The sequence below is a fragment of the Boleophthalmus pectinirostris genome, unplaced genomic scaffold (assembly GCF_026225935.1).
Source record: "Boleophthalmus pectinirostris isolate CB_2022bp ecotype Guang Dong unplaced genomic scaffold, ASM2622593v1 HiC_scaffold_22, whole genome shotgun sequence".
Lineage (NCBI taxonomy): Eukaryota > Metazoa > Chordata > Actinopteri > Gobiiformes > Gobiidae > Boleophthalmus > Boleophthalmus pectinirostris.
Genome location: NW_026571190.1, coordinates 16,946,796 through 16,965,321, shown reverse-complemented (window position 1 = coordinate 16,965,321; position 18,526 = coordinate 16,946,796). Strand labels below are relative to the sequence as shown.

At 37.3% G+C, this 18,526-nt stretch overlaps 1 protein-coding gene across 2 annotated transcripts in view; it reads left to right on the top strand.

Moving 5' to 3' along the window:
• Positions 1–18,526, top strand: part of LOC110173873 (endonuclease V) — a 75,496-nt gene that overhangs the window by 7,640 nt on the left and 49,330 nt on the right. For both annotated transcript variants that reach the window (XM_020939882.2, XM_055158743.1), the window contains exons 6-7: positions 6,245–6,313; positions 6,404–6,532. In XM_020939882.2, coding sequence (XP_020795541.1) covers positions 6,245–6,313; positions 6,404–6,532 — 198 coding nt within the window. The remainder of the gene's footprint in view (positions 1–6,244; positions 6,314–6,403; positions 6,533–18,526) is intronic.

Here is an 18,526-nt window from a genome sequence, read left to right as displayed (position 1 = left end):
ATCCATCCCCCTCAATTAGTTTGAGGCCTGTTGACGTCACAAATTTTAGTTTTTCTGTGAAATCTTTTTTTTTTTTTTTTTAATGTTTTCTTGTATCATTTAGTAGTCTATCATACAGTGTTTAAAAGTTTTCACTCCAAGCTCCACCTTATGTAATGTTTGGTTTTGCAAGGTTCTCGTCCAGGATTAAACCCTAAGCAAATTTGCACTATAGACTAGGTCTTAAACAGGACTATAATAAGATATGAACTTCCAGTTGTCCAGGAAAGACACAAGATTCACACACACAATAATATTCAACATGTGTTCGACAACTAAAAGTATTTAAAAATTATTTTAGTATTGGTAACAAAAGTGGCCCTTTTTGAGTTTGACATTATCACATTATTATATCACAGTGGCGGACCGTGCATTTCACACCTAGGTCTTCAGTAGTAGCACAGAGTGAGGAGTGGGGGGTATACTGGGGAGATTCCATGCGAAGACTGTACTTTGGCAAGGATTCACATGGGTTGAAGGGATGTAGTCAAGGCGGGGGCCACTTGTTGTCAAGTGTCACAGAGTGTGTGATCAAAAAACTGCTGCAAGAGCTGCCCTCCAAAATGAGGTCCCACCTCGATGCATTAGTGCATATTCTGGAGAAGACCAGAGTCCAGGATGAGTTCAAAGTCCCAGCTGAAGTTCACATCAAACCCAAAAAACATAAAGAAGCTGGGCAAAGCTGCAGCCAGTGACCTGATCCATGAATACGGCTCTGTCTCCAAGCTCCTGGTGATGGCTTTGGGACCAGATCCCACAGACTTCCAGAAAGACGCCATGATACATCTGAACTTTCGTCTCAGCGCCTTTAGGAACGTCCCAAAACTGTTCTGGCTCGGATCTTTCCACAGTGGGACAAGCCCAAGAAGAGGCCCTGTTAGACAGCGCCTCCTATGTCCTTTAAGAGTCACTTGTGTGGTAGAGAGGGCTGTCAAAGGTCACTGGACACTTGAGATGAGACGTTTCACTTCCATCCAGAGCTCATTTTAAGAGTCAAATGCCGAATGGAAGTTGAAGCGTTTCCATTTCAAAAACTGTTCAGATGAAACCTGCGACTCCTTTTTCTCCCATGGACCAAACGAGGATCACATCAACTCACAGAGGACACAGCGCCTTTATTCAAATGCATTCAAAAAATAAATAAAAATTTCACCATCCCCCAAAATATTGTTATTATCTTTCTTTTATGTATTTTTCTCTCTTAAAGTAGCACTCCGTAACATTTCTGTAGAGGGCACAACACCTGCAGGCATGCTTTATAGCAGTGGTCTCAGCAAGGCCCTGACTATTCAGCAAAACTTGTGGAAGAAATGATTTTATTACCTCAGTTATTCACAATATTGTATTTTTTAGATCTAAAATTCTCTCAAACATGACATAAATATGAAGGATTAATGTTCTAGGGCTTTATTCTTTATATCGCACAATGTCCTTGTGTCTCCATGGGGTCTTATTCTGAGTAAAAACTGCTCACCCTGTAGTTTAAACATCTACAAATATGTTCTGAGTTTTAGTTTTAGTTTATGAGTTGAGATTTCAGTCTTTTCTCAAACATGAATGTTCTTGGACATGTTTAAAATGTGCACTGTGACCTGAACCTTGGTTTAAAAAATCACAAATACACTTGCAATACTTGAAATAGATGATAAACTCTACACAAAGTATCTGTTTCACCATCACATTCTTCATTTACACTTGTCACTTGAACATTATGAACAACAGAACAAAGATAAAGTCATATGCATAATTCATAACACTGTGTACTGTACATGAAACAGCATTGGCAATAACCCTTCATGTACATAAACCCAGTGGCGGAGTAAGTGGAGATTCTATGCGAAGACCGTACTTTTGCGAGGATTCACGTGGTTCGGAGAGAGGTAGTCAAGGCTGGGGCCACTTTTTGTCAAGGCAGCCGCTTTAACTGTAAAGTGCTGCAGGAAACACTGATATCTCCAGTACTGTCCTACAGTGACCTGCAACATGAGGGACCAGGACTAAACCAGGACTGAATCAGGACTAAAACAGGACTAAAACAGGTCTAAACCAGGTCTAAACCAGGACTAAACCAGAACTAAACCAAGACGTCGGGACGGGCCCGAAGGTGTGCCCGCGTAGACGTGAGTGACCGCAGGCGAAAAGGAGTGGCACAGAGCTGCACACCCCACGAGGCTCAGGGCAGCCATTGCTTGATCGCACTTTGTGAACACCCTGCTCCGTGAACTTGGGGTTCTCTCTCTTGCTCTCTCTTAGTCCTGGTTTAGTCCTGATTTAGACCTGGTTTAGACCTGGTTTAATCCTGGTTCAGTCCTGGTTCAGTCAGGAATCGAGTACCCCCACTTAAAAAATCCCCACTACACCACTGGAAATTAATAATAGTAATACATAGTAATACTAATTTTGATCTGAGTAGCCGCTACTTAGAGATGCTGTTTGCTGCTTTGACTGGTTTGCTCTCTGACTATCCAATCACCGGGTCTGAATCCGGTGATGTTGTCGAATGCCTGCTAGCCCGCCACTGTTAGATCATATCTTTATCACATATATTATTTTTACACCCCTCAGCTGTTGACCATTAAAGATTTAATCAATTCAATTAATTTGAATGGGAAAAATTAAATCAGTCGAAGTTCAAGTCTCATAAGCGCACATTATCTGATCCAGCCACTTGGTCTGAATACATAATTGGATAAATGATAACACCTTTATGCAGAACTAGTGGGAATGTTTCTGGTTCATTCTAAATAGAAAAATAGATCTTTCAACCACACAACTAAACTATTACAGAACCTCACGGTCTGGATTTGCCCTGTATCTTGTCTGCACCTGTCCCTCCTTCCCTCTGCTCCTGTCTCTGCTCCTGTCTCTGCTACTGTCTGTTCTCCTGATAAACTGATGTTATTGACGACCTGCTCTGTCATTTTCTCTTCTGCTGTTTTGGCTCTGGTCCTACTCTTTCCTTCACACCAGCCAAACTGCTATATTTTAACTCAACTCTGCAGGTTAGGACGAAGTGTAAAATGCAAATAAATAATTTTTTTGGCAATGCAAGTTCTCAAGATATTTGTCTGTAAATGCTGTTCAATCCAGCATCTGTAGTTTTCTTGTGAAGCAGTTAAGCAGTAATAAGATACTTGATTATTTGGATAGACAAGTGTTAAGGGTACACTCCACAATAGGGTATTAAGCTTATCTATCTCCATGGAGACAAATAATGCCATTAGGCCAAGTTACAGGTCATCTTATCTGAGGAGAGGTGACCCCACTGACAGCAAGAATGCATGTTTTTCAATGTACTTTGTGGTAATAAAACCACTTGTAATTAAAATAATTAATACTTGATCATTTAATGCCATACATGAAGCATTAAGATTTTTTATTGTTGACATACATAAACACGATTTGACTACAAGTTTAGTCTTGGTTTAGTCCTAGTTTAGTCTTGGTTTTGTTATGGTTTAGTCTTGGTTTAGTCCTAGTTTAGTCTTGGTTTTGTTATGGTTTAGTCTTGGTTTAGTTTTGTTTTAGTCCTGGCTTAGTTTTGATTTAGTCCTAGTTTAGTCTTGGTTTAGTCCTGGTTTAGTCCTGGTGTAGTCTTTGTTTAGATATGGTTTAGTGGTTTAGTGCAGGTTAAGTCTTGGTTTAGTCCTAATTTTGTCTTGATTTAGTCCTGCTTTAGACCCAGTTTGGTACTGACTTGTCCTCCTTTCTGTGCTCCTCATGGATGGTTACCCAGTATACAAAGTTTTATTACCCATGAAAAAATATTCAGATTGTTCATAGTCCATTTCTTGATTTAAACTGTACATCATCCCAACTTTTTTGTCCTTCTGGGCTGTACTTCAGCCACTCTTTAGGACTTCTCCTCCTGTCTCCCTCCGTGTCTCCCCTGCTCTTAGCTCTAATCCGTCACAGAGGAGCAGACAAGCCATTCATCATCGCCGCTAAGCTTCTCTTCACCGCTCTGCCCCATAACCCACAATGCACCAGTCACAGCGTCACTGACTTTGTATTGTCTTTATCAAAACTTAACAGGATTATGGCAAAAAATACAGTGAAGAAGTGGATTAAAAATGTGTGGATGGATTGGTTATCTTCTAGGGAATCAGAAGTTTGGACTTTAAGTGAATTAAAAGTTTGATATAGTTGTGAAATGCTAATTACTGCTTAGTCCTGTTTAATCCTTGTTTATCCCTGTCTTAAACGAGCAAAGTGAATATTGACATGAGTTGAAATAACTTTTATCCTAAAGATTTGTCTAAACTTTTGACTAATTTATGATTTATGACTATTGGGTCTCTATTTTCCAATAATAGATGAGAGTATGAGCTGAAGAAAAAAAATGATAATACAAATTTTTCGTATTATAAACATAAAGAAATAACTCTGCAATCTAAATAAAATTATACAAATATGAATTGCTTGTACCACGATAGTCTCAGTATAAGACTATTGGGAACTATATCTATATTATTTTGGTAAGCACAGTTTTTACCCCTATGGCAGGTAGTAAAGCTTGAAAGAAGAAATTACATTTTGATGAAAGACAGAGATATCTTTTAACAGTCAAATAATCTAGATTTAGCCAAATGTTTATTTTTTATTTGTCATTCTAATCTGCAATTAGGCATATAGAGTAGGCCTAATAAATACTATATTGATTTATTGTTCAGTATATATGGAACAATACTTTTTGATGGTCAATGTATTTCTTTTTTGCAATATGATACCATTTTAGCTGTAGAAGGTTGAATTATGAACTAAAATCACAAACTAATTATTAAATTGTTGCATACAGTACTGTACATTTAGAATAGCTTTGATAATTCTTCATGGTTTGGTTTCAATATTAATATAAATATACAGTATAAACAATATATCGCACGTCAGAATTTGTTATCATGGCATAATGTTGTGTCAAGGCCTGGTTTACATCAGCTATATTCCTTAGTTGTATATTCCTTGTTGCTTTGCCCTGACAGGACCACTGCTACTTTTCACAAACATAACATTACAAATGGAGAAATCAATGTTTGGCTTGAAAGGGTCTTAACTGAGTTCGGGGTGCGGCTGGCGGATGATTGCAGAGGGACTGTTGTTTCTCTCAGATTGATTGAGACAAACAAGAAGCTGCTGTTTATAATCACCTCCTGGTCACAGTTTGTTTAGGGGGGATTCACGGCCTTCATTTGCTCTTTAAACTCTATCAACAATTATCTCATTTGTTTAGTTCAGGGCCTTGTAAACTTAATTAAGGTGTAAATCTCATTTGGTGCAATGCATGTTAATTACATTTTGTTTGTCTTGTTATATCATTAGTCTGCAAATTCCTTGACTTGCTTGTTTTTTCTTCTCCATCCCAAATATTTATAACACAACTACAATGTACTATATAGGCTTAGAGTAGAATTATTGGAAGCACTTACCAAAACATTTTAACACTACCGGTAATTGTATTGTAGTATAAAGATGCTTTGTTATTAATTCCTATGTTTACTGTATCCTGTCTGAGGCATGGGGCTTAGTCATCCCCAAAATACAGTACATGACTTCATTAGTTTTAAAGGGATGTCAAGATTATTTGTTTAATCAGTAATTGTAATTTCTCATATAAGCAAAAAAATACCCACTTCTATGCAGTCTGTACCCAAAATGATCACCTAATTTTTAACTGCTTTATTACTTGGTTGTTTTATTAACTTTCATTCAACCAACCATTCAGAAAGTTTGATTTCACAAAGTTGATAACATAGTACTAGAGGTATTACACAATGTTGATTAAAGTAAATGAAAAATGATCCAGTGTTTGGTTATTGGTGTCCACTGTTGGTGTATAATTGTAAAATTGTGATATTTCTTCTTCCCGCATTAATCGCAACTCTAACAACTGATATCGTGATACCTTTAATTACTTGCATCAAGACAAAGAATGCTAGTTTTTACATTACAAGTTTTTAATGACTGTCTCTGTTTATTCTTTTAGTACTAGGTGGACTATATTAGTGTATTAGGATTTATTGCAATCTAGTCAATTGTTTGTGTTTAATTATCACAAAAATCTTGATGTTTCTGATGACTGAATTAAGAAACATAGAGCACAAACATAAATGACAAGAATATAGGCCTCTGAAGTGGCCTGTGAGTGCCAGTAGATTTGAGTTTTTGCCTTGGTTGACTTTGATATTTTTCTTTTCTGCTTGTTCAGATCGCTGCTCTGCAAAAAGGAGGAGACAGCTTCCCCCTCACAGCCTCCTCGGGCAAAGTGCTTGGAAAGGTAAAACAAAGGACAACAAATCAAAGGTACATATTAAAGACCGGGGGTGAGGCTGCTGACTGCACACTATGTCCACTCTGTTTCCTGAAGGCATTACGCAGCAGTGAGAAGAGCTCCAAGCCTGTGTATGTTTCCATCGGACACAAGATCAGCCTGGACACAGCAGTGAGGCTCACCCACTGCTGCTGCCGCTACAGGGTGCCAGAGCCCATCAGACAGGTACCATACAAACTCAGACATTATGTAAGACTTTATAAAATGAAATACATTTTATTTTTATGGCAAAGGCTGGGAAAATGTACTATACATTTATTTATTTATTTTTTTTACTTTTTTCCTTCTCAAAAGACATGATTGAGACATTTGGTTGGTAAATTGTTAATAGCTATGTCAATGGTCCTAGTTTTTCATTACTCTTAAACCCATTCATTGGTCAGCCTTCATTATGCTCCAATGGAGTGACAGGCTTTTCCCAATGAACATTAAACTCTCAAAAGAAGATCGTTCAATATGTATTTTTAAACTGCTTTTCATACAATGACTGTAATACAACATGTTTTACACGTCACACATTAAAAACAATACCTAAAACCCAACAGACCAATCATCCTCTCCCCACAACCTCCACATCAACACACAGCGCTCTATGCACAGCACATACAGTATATGTTGGGTTTCCATGAACTAGTTTAGGTCCCCATGATCTGAGTGTGTACAGATTATAGTCCCCACAATATGATGAATATTCGCACAGATGAGCTGTCTATGGCTACAATTATGCAATCCAGAAATGTTGTGTAGTTGAGAGACAATTAAACAGTGGAAAAAAACAGGAGTCAGAGAGATAGAGTTGGAAGTATGAAATTTAAGTACTTGAATGGAACAACATGTGGTAGATATTTGAGGCTAACATTAGAAATGATGACTTGCATTCATACCACATACTCAGATTACAGGGTTGCCAAGCAGGAGACGAGGAAGCACACCAAATAGGAGATTTATGGATGGAGGATTTTTTTCACTACAAGAGATGAAGCAAGTGAATTAAAAAGATGCTGAGGATAAGGACTGATAGATGATTATACCGTACCCATTTCTTATTATTAAGGTAGCCCGCTAAATGCCCTCTTTATCAAACCGGCTTAATTAGATTTCTCTGTAAAGCTCACATTTAAGTGTCTATCTCTTTAAATATTAACAGAAACAAAGTTGTTATTTTTTCACAAATGTGTCTGGGGCACTTTTAGATCCCAATAAAGTGAAATGAACAGTTGCCCAGAGAAGACCACAGAGACTGGTTTTTATTGTTGGTTTCTCGTCTCCTGTTTGCGGCTGCTCCACTGTGACCCATTAGCACATAAGAGTGCATAGAAAATTAATGACACTTCTGCAACTTTCATGAGCGCTGTCTGATGAGAGATATCTACAACATTTTACATTTCCTTAAAAAAAAGTTTGTCCATAAAAAGAGTCCAAGCTCAGCCTGTCCAAGTAGGAGGAAGTAAATGGCTTACTACTTTACATGCATAATTTAAAGCAGCACTATGTAACTTTTTAGTGGAGGATACACCATTTGCTTAGCCTGATTCATCAGCCGATTTCACTTTGTGGAAACCGTCTGACCTTGCAGTGTTTGAATTTGTTTGCTCAATGGTAAATGGGTACTTTTTTAAATTTAACCAATCTCTGCTATTTGGCTGTGACGTATGTAATGCACCGCTAACAGGGCTAACTGGTATATTAAGCTTTTCCCAAACCCCGTAGGAAGAAGGGCAACAACGTCTTTCCCCTTGATAAAATTCACCAAACATTCTCTTTGTTCCGGCTTTAAATCCTTGATCTCGGGAATCGTTGCCAACACAGAATGTATGGCCCTTCACTGATTGGCTGGTGCCTGGACTCACACTTCCAGGGTTCTTGCAAACCATCTAGTGTATTCCTATTCCTGACATACTTGCTGGACAGAAATGAAATTGAGCGGAGGCATTAGGTGGCACCAGCCTGGTTACCATTTGCTTGTCTCCTTGGAGATTTGGAGATGTTTTTGCCTTTCCCAGAATGTTCCACTATAAGGCATTAAATGTTGTATGTTAACGTATATTTATGAAGACAAGCAGGTGATGCCCTCAGTCCAAGTCACAGGTCAGATCTGTGGAGATGCGAGCCTTCTAACATTAAGAATGCATGTTGTTCAAGATATTTTTAATGTTATAAAATGCTTTTAATTGAAAGACAATTCCAATAACATTTCTCTGAAGAAAGTGTTAGACCTTTCTCCCTGAAAAGTTACGTAGTGAATCTTTAGTGCACTACCGGCCAGTAGTTTAAACAGACAGTAGTAAGGAATGACTATGTGACTTTACAGTCTTCAGTTTAAACTTAATTCATTATGTTATTGAGTATGCTTATTTCTACTCCACCAACATCTACTGAAGTACAAGGCGGATTATGAGTTAATTCTTTCTCTGGCCACTAGGTTGTGCTGTGCCTCTGCTGTGGTTGCACTGCTCCCACTGGGACTGAGAGCATGCTGCTTCAAATCCACACATTTCAAAATCAGTTTTTCTCCCCGAGAGCTGCAGTTGCTGAGGCTAACTCTCCCCTACTGTGTCATATTATTTTATCAAAACATTATCGTGATGTTGCTCGCAGGTGGGTGACTGTCTTTCGACCCACTGACAAAACCAAAAAGGTCACCTCCAAATTCAAATCGTTTTCTTTCATCGTTCCTCTCTGTGTTTCTACAACTCCTCCAACATTTCAGATTCCCTTTAAAGTCAATATCACAGGGAGGAGTGGAGAGCTTGTTCCAGGGTGAACTCTTGCCTTACGTCACTGTTTCTCGGGCTGACTATATTTAAAATATACAATCCCTAATGGTGCAAAGCCTCAGCTTCTGCAAAAATGAGTATACTTACATAAGAACATACTGAAGTTGCAGAGCACAACTGTATGTAGTTCACCACCATTGTCAGGAGTGATGAATAAAGGCCTGCAGTAGCTCTTTAAGAAGGGTGTTAAGGAGCAATGCTCTGTTTACATCTTATACTTTGAATATTCTTCCGAGGGCTGGGTGGTATGACAAAAGAAGATTCTTGTCCAATATTGATCAATGACTATTTTCAATTAAGTTTTATTTTGTCTTTTTGAAAACATAAACCACAAAAAAATGTCAAATTGCTTTCCCCAAAGTCTGAACTATGCTCCAAACCACACTACATATCTGTCTAAATTAGAAGTATACTGTAGTTGAAGTTAACACTGTAAGTAACCTGACAAATCACTCTTGTTTATCTTTATGAATTTAGTTTATCTGTATGACTTATGAACCTGATGCTAACAAAAATATATGTTCCTAAAATCACAACAAAAACTTTACTTTCAACAACTGAAGTTTGCAGAGTTTAGAAGCAGATAGGATGTGGACTGGAGGTCAGATAAAGTTGAAAGGCTCATGTATTAAAGGCCTGATGGAAGCTTGGGGCTGCCAGGTGCTGTGTTGTGAGCTGTTGTGGTTTGGTCCAATGGGAAACTCACCCGAGGAAACAGCTGTGGACCAGGTTTAAAGTGACCAGAGGAAAGAGTGTCCAGCATTTAGAAAGAGCAGGTTGTGTTGGTGCTTTAAACAGGTGCAAAGCAAACGAGCAGATGTGCTTTTCATGTTACATTTAGACTATGCCATATTTTTCCACACTTGTGGAATAGTATTTGTAAATAAAACTACAACTAATCTAAATTTTTAGCTTCACACAAAACTACATTTCTCTATACAATCGACCCATTGCAATCAGTTCAGTGACATTTGTGTGTGTGTTTTTTTTTTTATTATTTCTTGTGCCAGATGATAATAAGAGCGATGACTAAATCTAAGAGTGATGACTAAACTGTGTATTAAGCCCACCACACTCTACAGGATTTAGAGTCTTAGACAACAAGAGCAGGCCACAGACATGAGGAGAATCATATGAAATTTTAAATCTTACAATCTTCAGAGCGCAAAGACTGCAACGCAGAGACTGCAAAGTAGCGAGCTAACAAAGCTAGCACACCTCCAGTCAGCTGTTTCTATCGACAGTAAAGTGACTTGCTTTGACACTCTCAACTGTTCAAAACAATCAGCATCACTCTATTAGTATTAAGTTCTTTTTGTCAATTCAAGTTATTGTTATAAAGCACTATTGTTCTCACTCCTGTCTTTTTTGTGTTTTCAAATTATAATGTAATATTAAAATTGCCTTCCGAAATATACCCATATAACTCTCAAAACATGATGTTGCCCAGCCTTCCAAAATGCAAGTTTAATTTGAGATAGTGACTCAGAATAGGCCCCTGGTGATTGTAAGTGAATAATAAAGGTTAATAAATAAAGCCCATAATGAAGCATCCAGTCAAAAGAATATGTATTGGTTTTCCCCTTGCTTAAGGGCCATAGCTGCATTTATCTTTGTTTCCATGTGCAACTTTTCCCTTTATGCTATAGATAACTCTCTTCTCTGCTGAACACTGAGTCTAAGTTCCATTCTGACTGATGTAATCTCCTTCCTCCGTCAGCCTCTTCGCCCCGCCTCCTCCTCTTCATCCTTCCTCTCCCTCTCTCCTGAACAACACAGAGATACAGCAGGGTAAAGGATGATCTCATGCCTGATGTGTGAATGCAGTGCTGCCCTGTCTGAAGAAGCGCACAAACTAATTCACGCTCATCTCACTCTCTCCATTCAATTCTCGCTTTCCTCTGGCATCCCACGCACACCCTCCAACGCTAAATCCAACCCTACATTTGATAACACCTGCCTTCTCCTATTCACCGCTGCTCCCTGGTGGTCACTTTGCCAATGACAGGTTAGACAGGCTGAGGTCAAAGAAGGAGCGCTATAATAAATACGCAATTTTAGCTTTTTATTTTTGGAATGAAATGTTCTGACAAGGTTCTCAATGAGTCAAGGACAAAGTGAGAATGTGAAACAGTTCATTGTGACAGATGATATTAACCTCAATTATATAATTATTTATCTAGACAAAATGTTTATTTACAGGGTTGCCATAGTGACTCAGTTGCACTAAAGTTAAGTTTTTATGCCAGATGCCCTTCGTGATATTCCTGAATACAAACATTTTAAGACCAAAATGACGAGCCTGACAGCAGCAGTTACAGATTGACATTGTTTTACTGCATTGTTCCAATGAAACTTGCATTGTAATGCAGATTAGTCAATTACAAACATCAGAAGGAAACAAGGAAATGGATGACTGTCCCAGAGCATCCCCTCTCCTCCACACTGAACCACACTGAAGGAGAGAGCCACTCCATGGACAAATGTGTTGTAGATGTGTCCAGAAATGACACATCCATTTGCACTTTGTATTGAATATTATTATCACCTTATATTAGTGAATACATTAATTCACCTCTCTTTATTATCATTATTATTATTAGCTTTGAAAAGTGCAGAACAGTACATATGAGGAAAATTGTCTTTTATATTTGCAGACAGATCTAAATTTTGAATATCACAGGGATGTTTTATTATTAAATGTTTCTTTTGAATCAAATGATGAAAGAGCTGGCAATAAATGAAAAGTCAGTTCACTTTAATCATCAGCTCTAATGTCAGTAGGTCAAAAAAATTTTTAGCATTGATGCTAACAGACTTGTGCTTACTGTTATTTGTACTCCATCTTATATAATGTGGAAAATAAGGGGCTGAATCCTGAACATTCACTGTAACACTCACTGTCCCTATTGATTGTCAATAAATAAATAAATAAATAATATCCATTATGTACAAAAGCAAACAGACACTAAAATGTGTGGCCACTAAAGGTGCACTATGTAACCTTTCTGGTGGAGGGTCCATCACCTTCTGTTGTTGTTTTGTCTTGATTGTTCCACCTTATAGTATAAACTAATCTATCTTTCATTTATTCAGCTACAAAAATACTTTTGTATTATGCCAGTTTGTGAAACCTCCCGGGCTAAACAATATCATCTCAGAGGAGGATGGAAGGTTTCATACCCTCACCTAAAATCACATAGTGCCCCTTTAAGATATTGTACAAGCATTCAAAAACAACCATTTCCATATGGGCTTGTTGCAATATTGTAAACAATCCCATCCTTTCCATAGACTCCATATTCAATTGTACTGGTCCTTATCTGACTGTTCATGTTAGCTGATATGATAACAATAAATCCATACACAATATCATGCTAATGTCATATCATTTTCACATGATAGCCCCCAGCATGGACCCAGTCAGTGAGTTCAGATGCTTTTATTACCAGACAACACACTCTGTCTCCATATGTACAACATGTAGCTGGGGCTTATAAGTGCCTCTCTGACCTTTTCAAACCCACTGTCTCCGCCCTCATCCGTCTTGCTTCCCGCAACAGTCACTTAACAGATCTAATAGACAGCAGTACAACTCGAGTGAAACCCAATTTAGTCTGAGCTAATTTCCTTTGACAAACTCTGTACCACCACCTTGTCAGCGCCGACCTAGCTGTCTGTTCATCCAACACGCTATAGGAAAAATGTATAAAAATATATATAAATGAATTCTGCCTTCAGGGAACTGCGCTGCCCTAAAAACAACTTTATGTTAAGTTTAAAATTTCAGGACTGCAATGGCGCAATGCAGTGTTCAAGATATATAATGTCTGTCCAGCTTGCAAGCAATTACATAGTGTTTAATATCAACATTGTTATACGGGATTGAATATAGCCTAATAGCCAGAATGTCTGGAGTTGGTAAATGGCATGCCAAAAGTCTTCATATTTTTTATAGTAATTTAGTAATAGCAATTTTTTTGTCAGTTAAATTACATGTTATAATTTTAAAATGGAAATGCATTGGTAGGAAAACATACTTACTAATTTTGTTGGCAAAGTCTAGGTAAGACCTGTCAAAACCTGATCTTGTCAAATCTTAGAAGCTAAGCTCAGCTGAATGTAGTGTGTGCGTGAGTGATTGGTAGTGGTTGGAGGAGCTGATGGTGCATTATTATTATTAAAGTGAGACTGTTTGACAGAGATCTTATTGTATTAATATCTATCTCATTCATTTAATCATTAAAAATTAATGTCAGAACATGTAAATTTACATGTGTATGTCATTCTGGATGTTCATCTCTGTTTTTGGGTGGAGTGTGTGTCACTTGTTTATCTCCATGGAGATGCTATTGCTTTGTTTGAGATGTTAGTATGGCATTAAACTTATCTGTCTCCATGTAGACAACCAGGTGGTCAGAGAGCATCTAAGATTGCTCTCAGCTGGAGAGACATAAAGAAAAGTTTGTTGAATTTGTTTAGGTACATTTATTCACTAACCTGAAAGATGATGGTTCAGTCCTTTATTCTAGCATTGCATTCTCTTGATGTGTATTTGGGCAAGACTTGCCTGGAATCCAGAGTTGATACTTGTAGCTGATTACATACATATAGAACACCCCCAGAATAATGTCACTGCAAAGAATTTATACACACTTCTTAGATACTTTACAAAGATGTGGGTCTGGTCATAGTGAATCTTCCCATTTTCAAATGGACGTGATTGACAGGTGGCTTAGCCAATCCGGGGTGCATCTATGGTCCATCCATATATAAAAAAAACAAATATGGCTGCTTATGAGAAAAAAATATACATAAAATAACATAATGACCTATGAGCTCCTTTATAACTGAAAAAAACGGGGACCAGACATTATGGATTTGCGAGGCAAGCTCAAGACACTGCCGTGAAACTGCATACTATCGTGGCCTTGAACAAGACATGTTCCCCATCTTGTGTGTGTCTGTTGTGTGTCTGAGTGTGATCATGTAATTTGGTGGTTGTGACTATAGGTGCTTTTGGAAGAGCAGAAAGATGCTCACATAACTCAAAACTTTTACGTAGAATTTTTTGTTGTATTTTTCCGTTACTGCACGGGTTTCATATCTGGCAAATTCTTCCATATGGTACAAATAATAAATCCCTTCCTGTATATTTCTAATCAGCAAGTCCATCTCTTTGGATTCTTTTGCCAGCCCTCATTATCTCCATTACCACAGGCCCAGATCTCCTCCTCCTCCCTCCTCCTTTAAAAACAGAGGAGCTGATGGGAAGGCGTGCTGAGCTAATGGTACTCAGAGGAGCAGGAGGAGACGCACATAACAGCCTTATAGCCTCTGTCTGAATGGATTGGCAACTTTATTTGTACGTCATATTCATATATAGGCCGATCCAAATTGTTTACCAGAAAAAAGGCATGTTAAAAGTCATTATGTAAAAAAGTTAAAACTTTTGATGCTAAGGAAGTTTCATACTTAATCTTAATACGCATTATATACAACTATTGAGTGAATGATATTTTTAAGTAATAGTATTTCAGTGAACATTGATAAATACTCTCCTAACATATATATATATATATATATATATATATATATATATATATATATATATATATATATATATATATATATATATATATATATATATATATAGATATATAGATATAGATATAGATATAGATAGATAGATAGATAGATAGATATTTAAAATTATTTCTGTACTGCTTTTGGCAGTCCTAGTGAAAACAAGTTAGAGGGACTATAGAAGATTGGGGAGTGTGGTGAAAAACTTTTCAGTCTGTCTGTGCATTGGTGTTATTTCTGGAGGTAAAGATATTATTCAAATATTCAATAGTGTGGTATAGGAATTTTGCTGACGCAGTCCTTTGTCTGTGCAACAAACTGACAATACATTATCAGTCATATTTTTCACCATGGTAAACAGAAATATACAAAAAATTATAAAATAATCTACAATGTGTCACAGATAAGTAAACAATTGAATTCCACATTCAACCACCTGGATTAAGTTGGGCAACTTCTGACAGCACAATAACTATATATTAGGTATTCATTGTTTTAAATGTCTTTTTTAGGTGACATTTTGAGTTGAGTTGGTTTGAATTGCTATGGAAACTGTGCCTAATTTTTCATCACTTTGAAACCTATGAATAGTTAATACAAACTGAAATATTAGTATGTACACTACCTATCAAAAGTTTGGACACACTCTTTCATTTATTTCCTTGATTATTTGCATTAAAGATTCTCACTGAAGGCATCAAAAAATAAACACAAAATAACTCAAAACTTCTGAAATAGACACCTTTTGCTTTGATCGCTATTTGCACTTTTTGTATTTCTTGACCCTGACAAGGCGCAGCTGTGAAGTGAAAGCCATTTCAAGGAAAAGAAAGCAAAGGGTGGCAACTTTGTTGATTTTTATATAAAGTATAAAAAATTGTTTGTTTTCTTTACTACATAGTTTCATATAAAAATCTATAAAGAAAAACACATTAAATGAGAGGGTGTGACCAAAGTTAGTGCATGTATAGTATAGAGTGAATTGAGGAGACTTTTTTTAAATTGACAGCATTTTTATTCCTGCAATTATTATTATTAGTTTTTTACTATCAATTGTGCGATACATGCAAAATATACAGAAACTATTTACTTATTTTCTAACAAATTTCATTTGATGTTACACAGAAAGATTGGATCATTTGAACAGTTTATTCTAATACACAAGTTTTCCTGGTTCTCCCACAAAGCAGGTGCAGATGCTAGCTCATGTGCAAAATGTATAGCCTCTCTCGGCTCAGAGTCAACAAATGCATCTCCTTTCTTTCTTTGTACACAGCTCCTATAGTTTTAGTTTGGGTCGGTCCCTGTTTGAGAGCAGCTGTACTCCCAGACTGCACAAACAGATGGAGTTTCAGTGTGATTGTTCAACATGGAGCCACACAATAAAAGACTTTATGTTTATAGAGAATCTGCTGACGTGAAGTTTGCATTGAGGGTATAGACTACAACTGTTTGGGATATAAATGGATGATATATTTGTGAATTTAGTTTTATCTTTGTTTTGTTTGTGGAGGGTGTATCCACGAGAATTCCATGTTTATGCTTTGTTGTTTGTTGTTGAGACTCTTAGATCCCACTTTTTCTGTTGTGTTTTTCACATCAAAACAGTGAAACTTTGCCTTTTTTGGTGTTCATTGTAAAATATTAATCTGCAACCACTTTGACTCACACTTTCATGAGGTTGGTGAAGTGTATTGCGCAAGGACATCGCAATAGAGGGATTTGGACTATCAACCTTTCCGTTTTAGGACATATCTGTTCTATTACCAGAACCCATGTCCCACTCTGGTTTAGTCTTGATGCTTGATTTATACAGTAATAACAGTAACTAGTGTATGCATCACTTATTTTTGTTTTTATGAACTCTATGAATTATGAACTCAAGCAATGAAAGTTTACAACATTTAGTTAGTTTTAGAGCACATCGTGTTTACAAAACTTAAGCAATAACCTACCTACCTTACAGTTGCTTCCTTAAAGACCCATATTGCATTATTTTCTGATCTATATTATAATGTTGTTTCCTCATCAGAAACATATCTGGAATTGTGTTTTGTTTTATTCACACATGTTTAACACACAAACCCTGCAGATTTAGGCTTGAGATCTTCTCTTAAACAGAAAACACTCTGTTCCACCTTGTGATGTCATATGGTAATACAGGAGGTGTTCCTGTGTGTTATTAAAATCCATACACCTTTCTGTAATGTAGCCAGTCCATTACTTGGGCTTAGGGCTAATTAAAAGGTAAAATAATGAGGAACTGAAACAAAGTTATAGAAATGTTTATTGAAAATTGATTATGTGCAGATTGAAGCTACCTGTAAAAGAAAAGGAAATAAGTAAAAGTAAAAGTGCATTTAAATCTAAGTAATTGTGGTAAAGTAATTGTACTTACCCTCTGGTGTGGTCTGCCTCAGGTGCTCCAGGCAAAAGAGTCCCCAGGGAGCTGGAGCACCTTAAGAAGGTTCTGGGGCGGCCAACCATGTTGTTTGGAGGAGGGGTCCATTTTGTGTAATATGGGTCCTAATATAGATAGATAAATAAATATTTTATTGATCTCCAGAAGGGGAAATTCAGGTGTTCATGTAGCTCACATTCACACATTTCACCACACACTAAAACAGTTTAAAAAATAATAAAATTCAACAAATAATCATTAAAATAATCATTTGAGCAAGACATGCAAAGTTCATGTGCATAAAGTGCTAGTTCAGTAGGATGACGGGCGGCGGTTGGGGTTATGATAGGTTAGAGCTTGATGGCTGTGGGGACAAAGGATTTCTTAAACCTTTCAGTCCTAGTCCGGAGTGAGAGGTATAACCAATAACCTACCTGCTTTACACTTCCTCCCTTAAAGTTGCACTTAGCAATTTGACCTTTCTGGTTAGGAGACACACCTCTTTTTAAACATATTCGACTTGCATTAATTCAATGGTTTTATTTTGGGGAAATGCTTTGTAATGTGAGCAAGATTGCCTTTCCACAGTTCTGATCTGTAACTTGCTTGTTTTCATGGAAATAGATAATGCTTTACTGTGGAACATTCCAGACAAAGCAAAAACATCAGACACACATCACACAGAGGTGGCAGACCCTGCACTAGAAATGTTATATAGTGCACCTTTAAGTTGCATAATAAACAAGCACTCAAGAGGACTAGGATGTTCTAAGACTTTTTCACCTTTTGAAACATTTTTTGTGCTTCCATCTTTCTCCACTAGTTCAGTAGTTTGTCTTCTGGCTCCTCTCTCCTACTGCTCTGTCTTCACTCTCTGAATTATTCAACTCACTGAAGCTGATGTTTTTTCAGTGTCTGTCGCCTCTGCAGACACAAACTGTAACCTGGACTATAGTGGACAAACAGGAATCCTCTGTAGAGCCCATTAGAGTGAAGGGTCAGGCCATTATAGACCATTACACATCATGCTCCAGCTAACTGGAACTGGAAGATTACACAGAAATACCAAGGTTCTGGTAAGTCACTGCCTTATATCTGTCTGAAGGGAGGAGCTAGTTTTTGTGGGTGAACTGAACTGAGTAATTGCGTATCTGTCTTTTCCACATCCATAAAATGATATAGATGAAACATTTGATTAAAAAGTGCTGTACCTAATTTCTACTGTCAAAATATATTAAGAACATAACTAGTTTAATTCAACTGGTTTGCAGTGGTCCAAAGTTATCCCTCACTCACCTTATGCATTCCAAACAACCTAATTATTCCCTCTCCTTTCACAACCCTCCAAAGGAGACTTTTGCAGTGGTGATAAAGCTAGCAATAACTAGTGTGCTA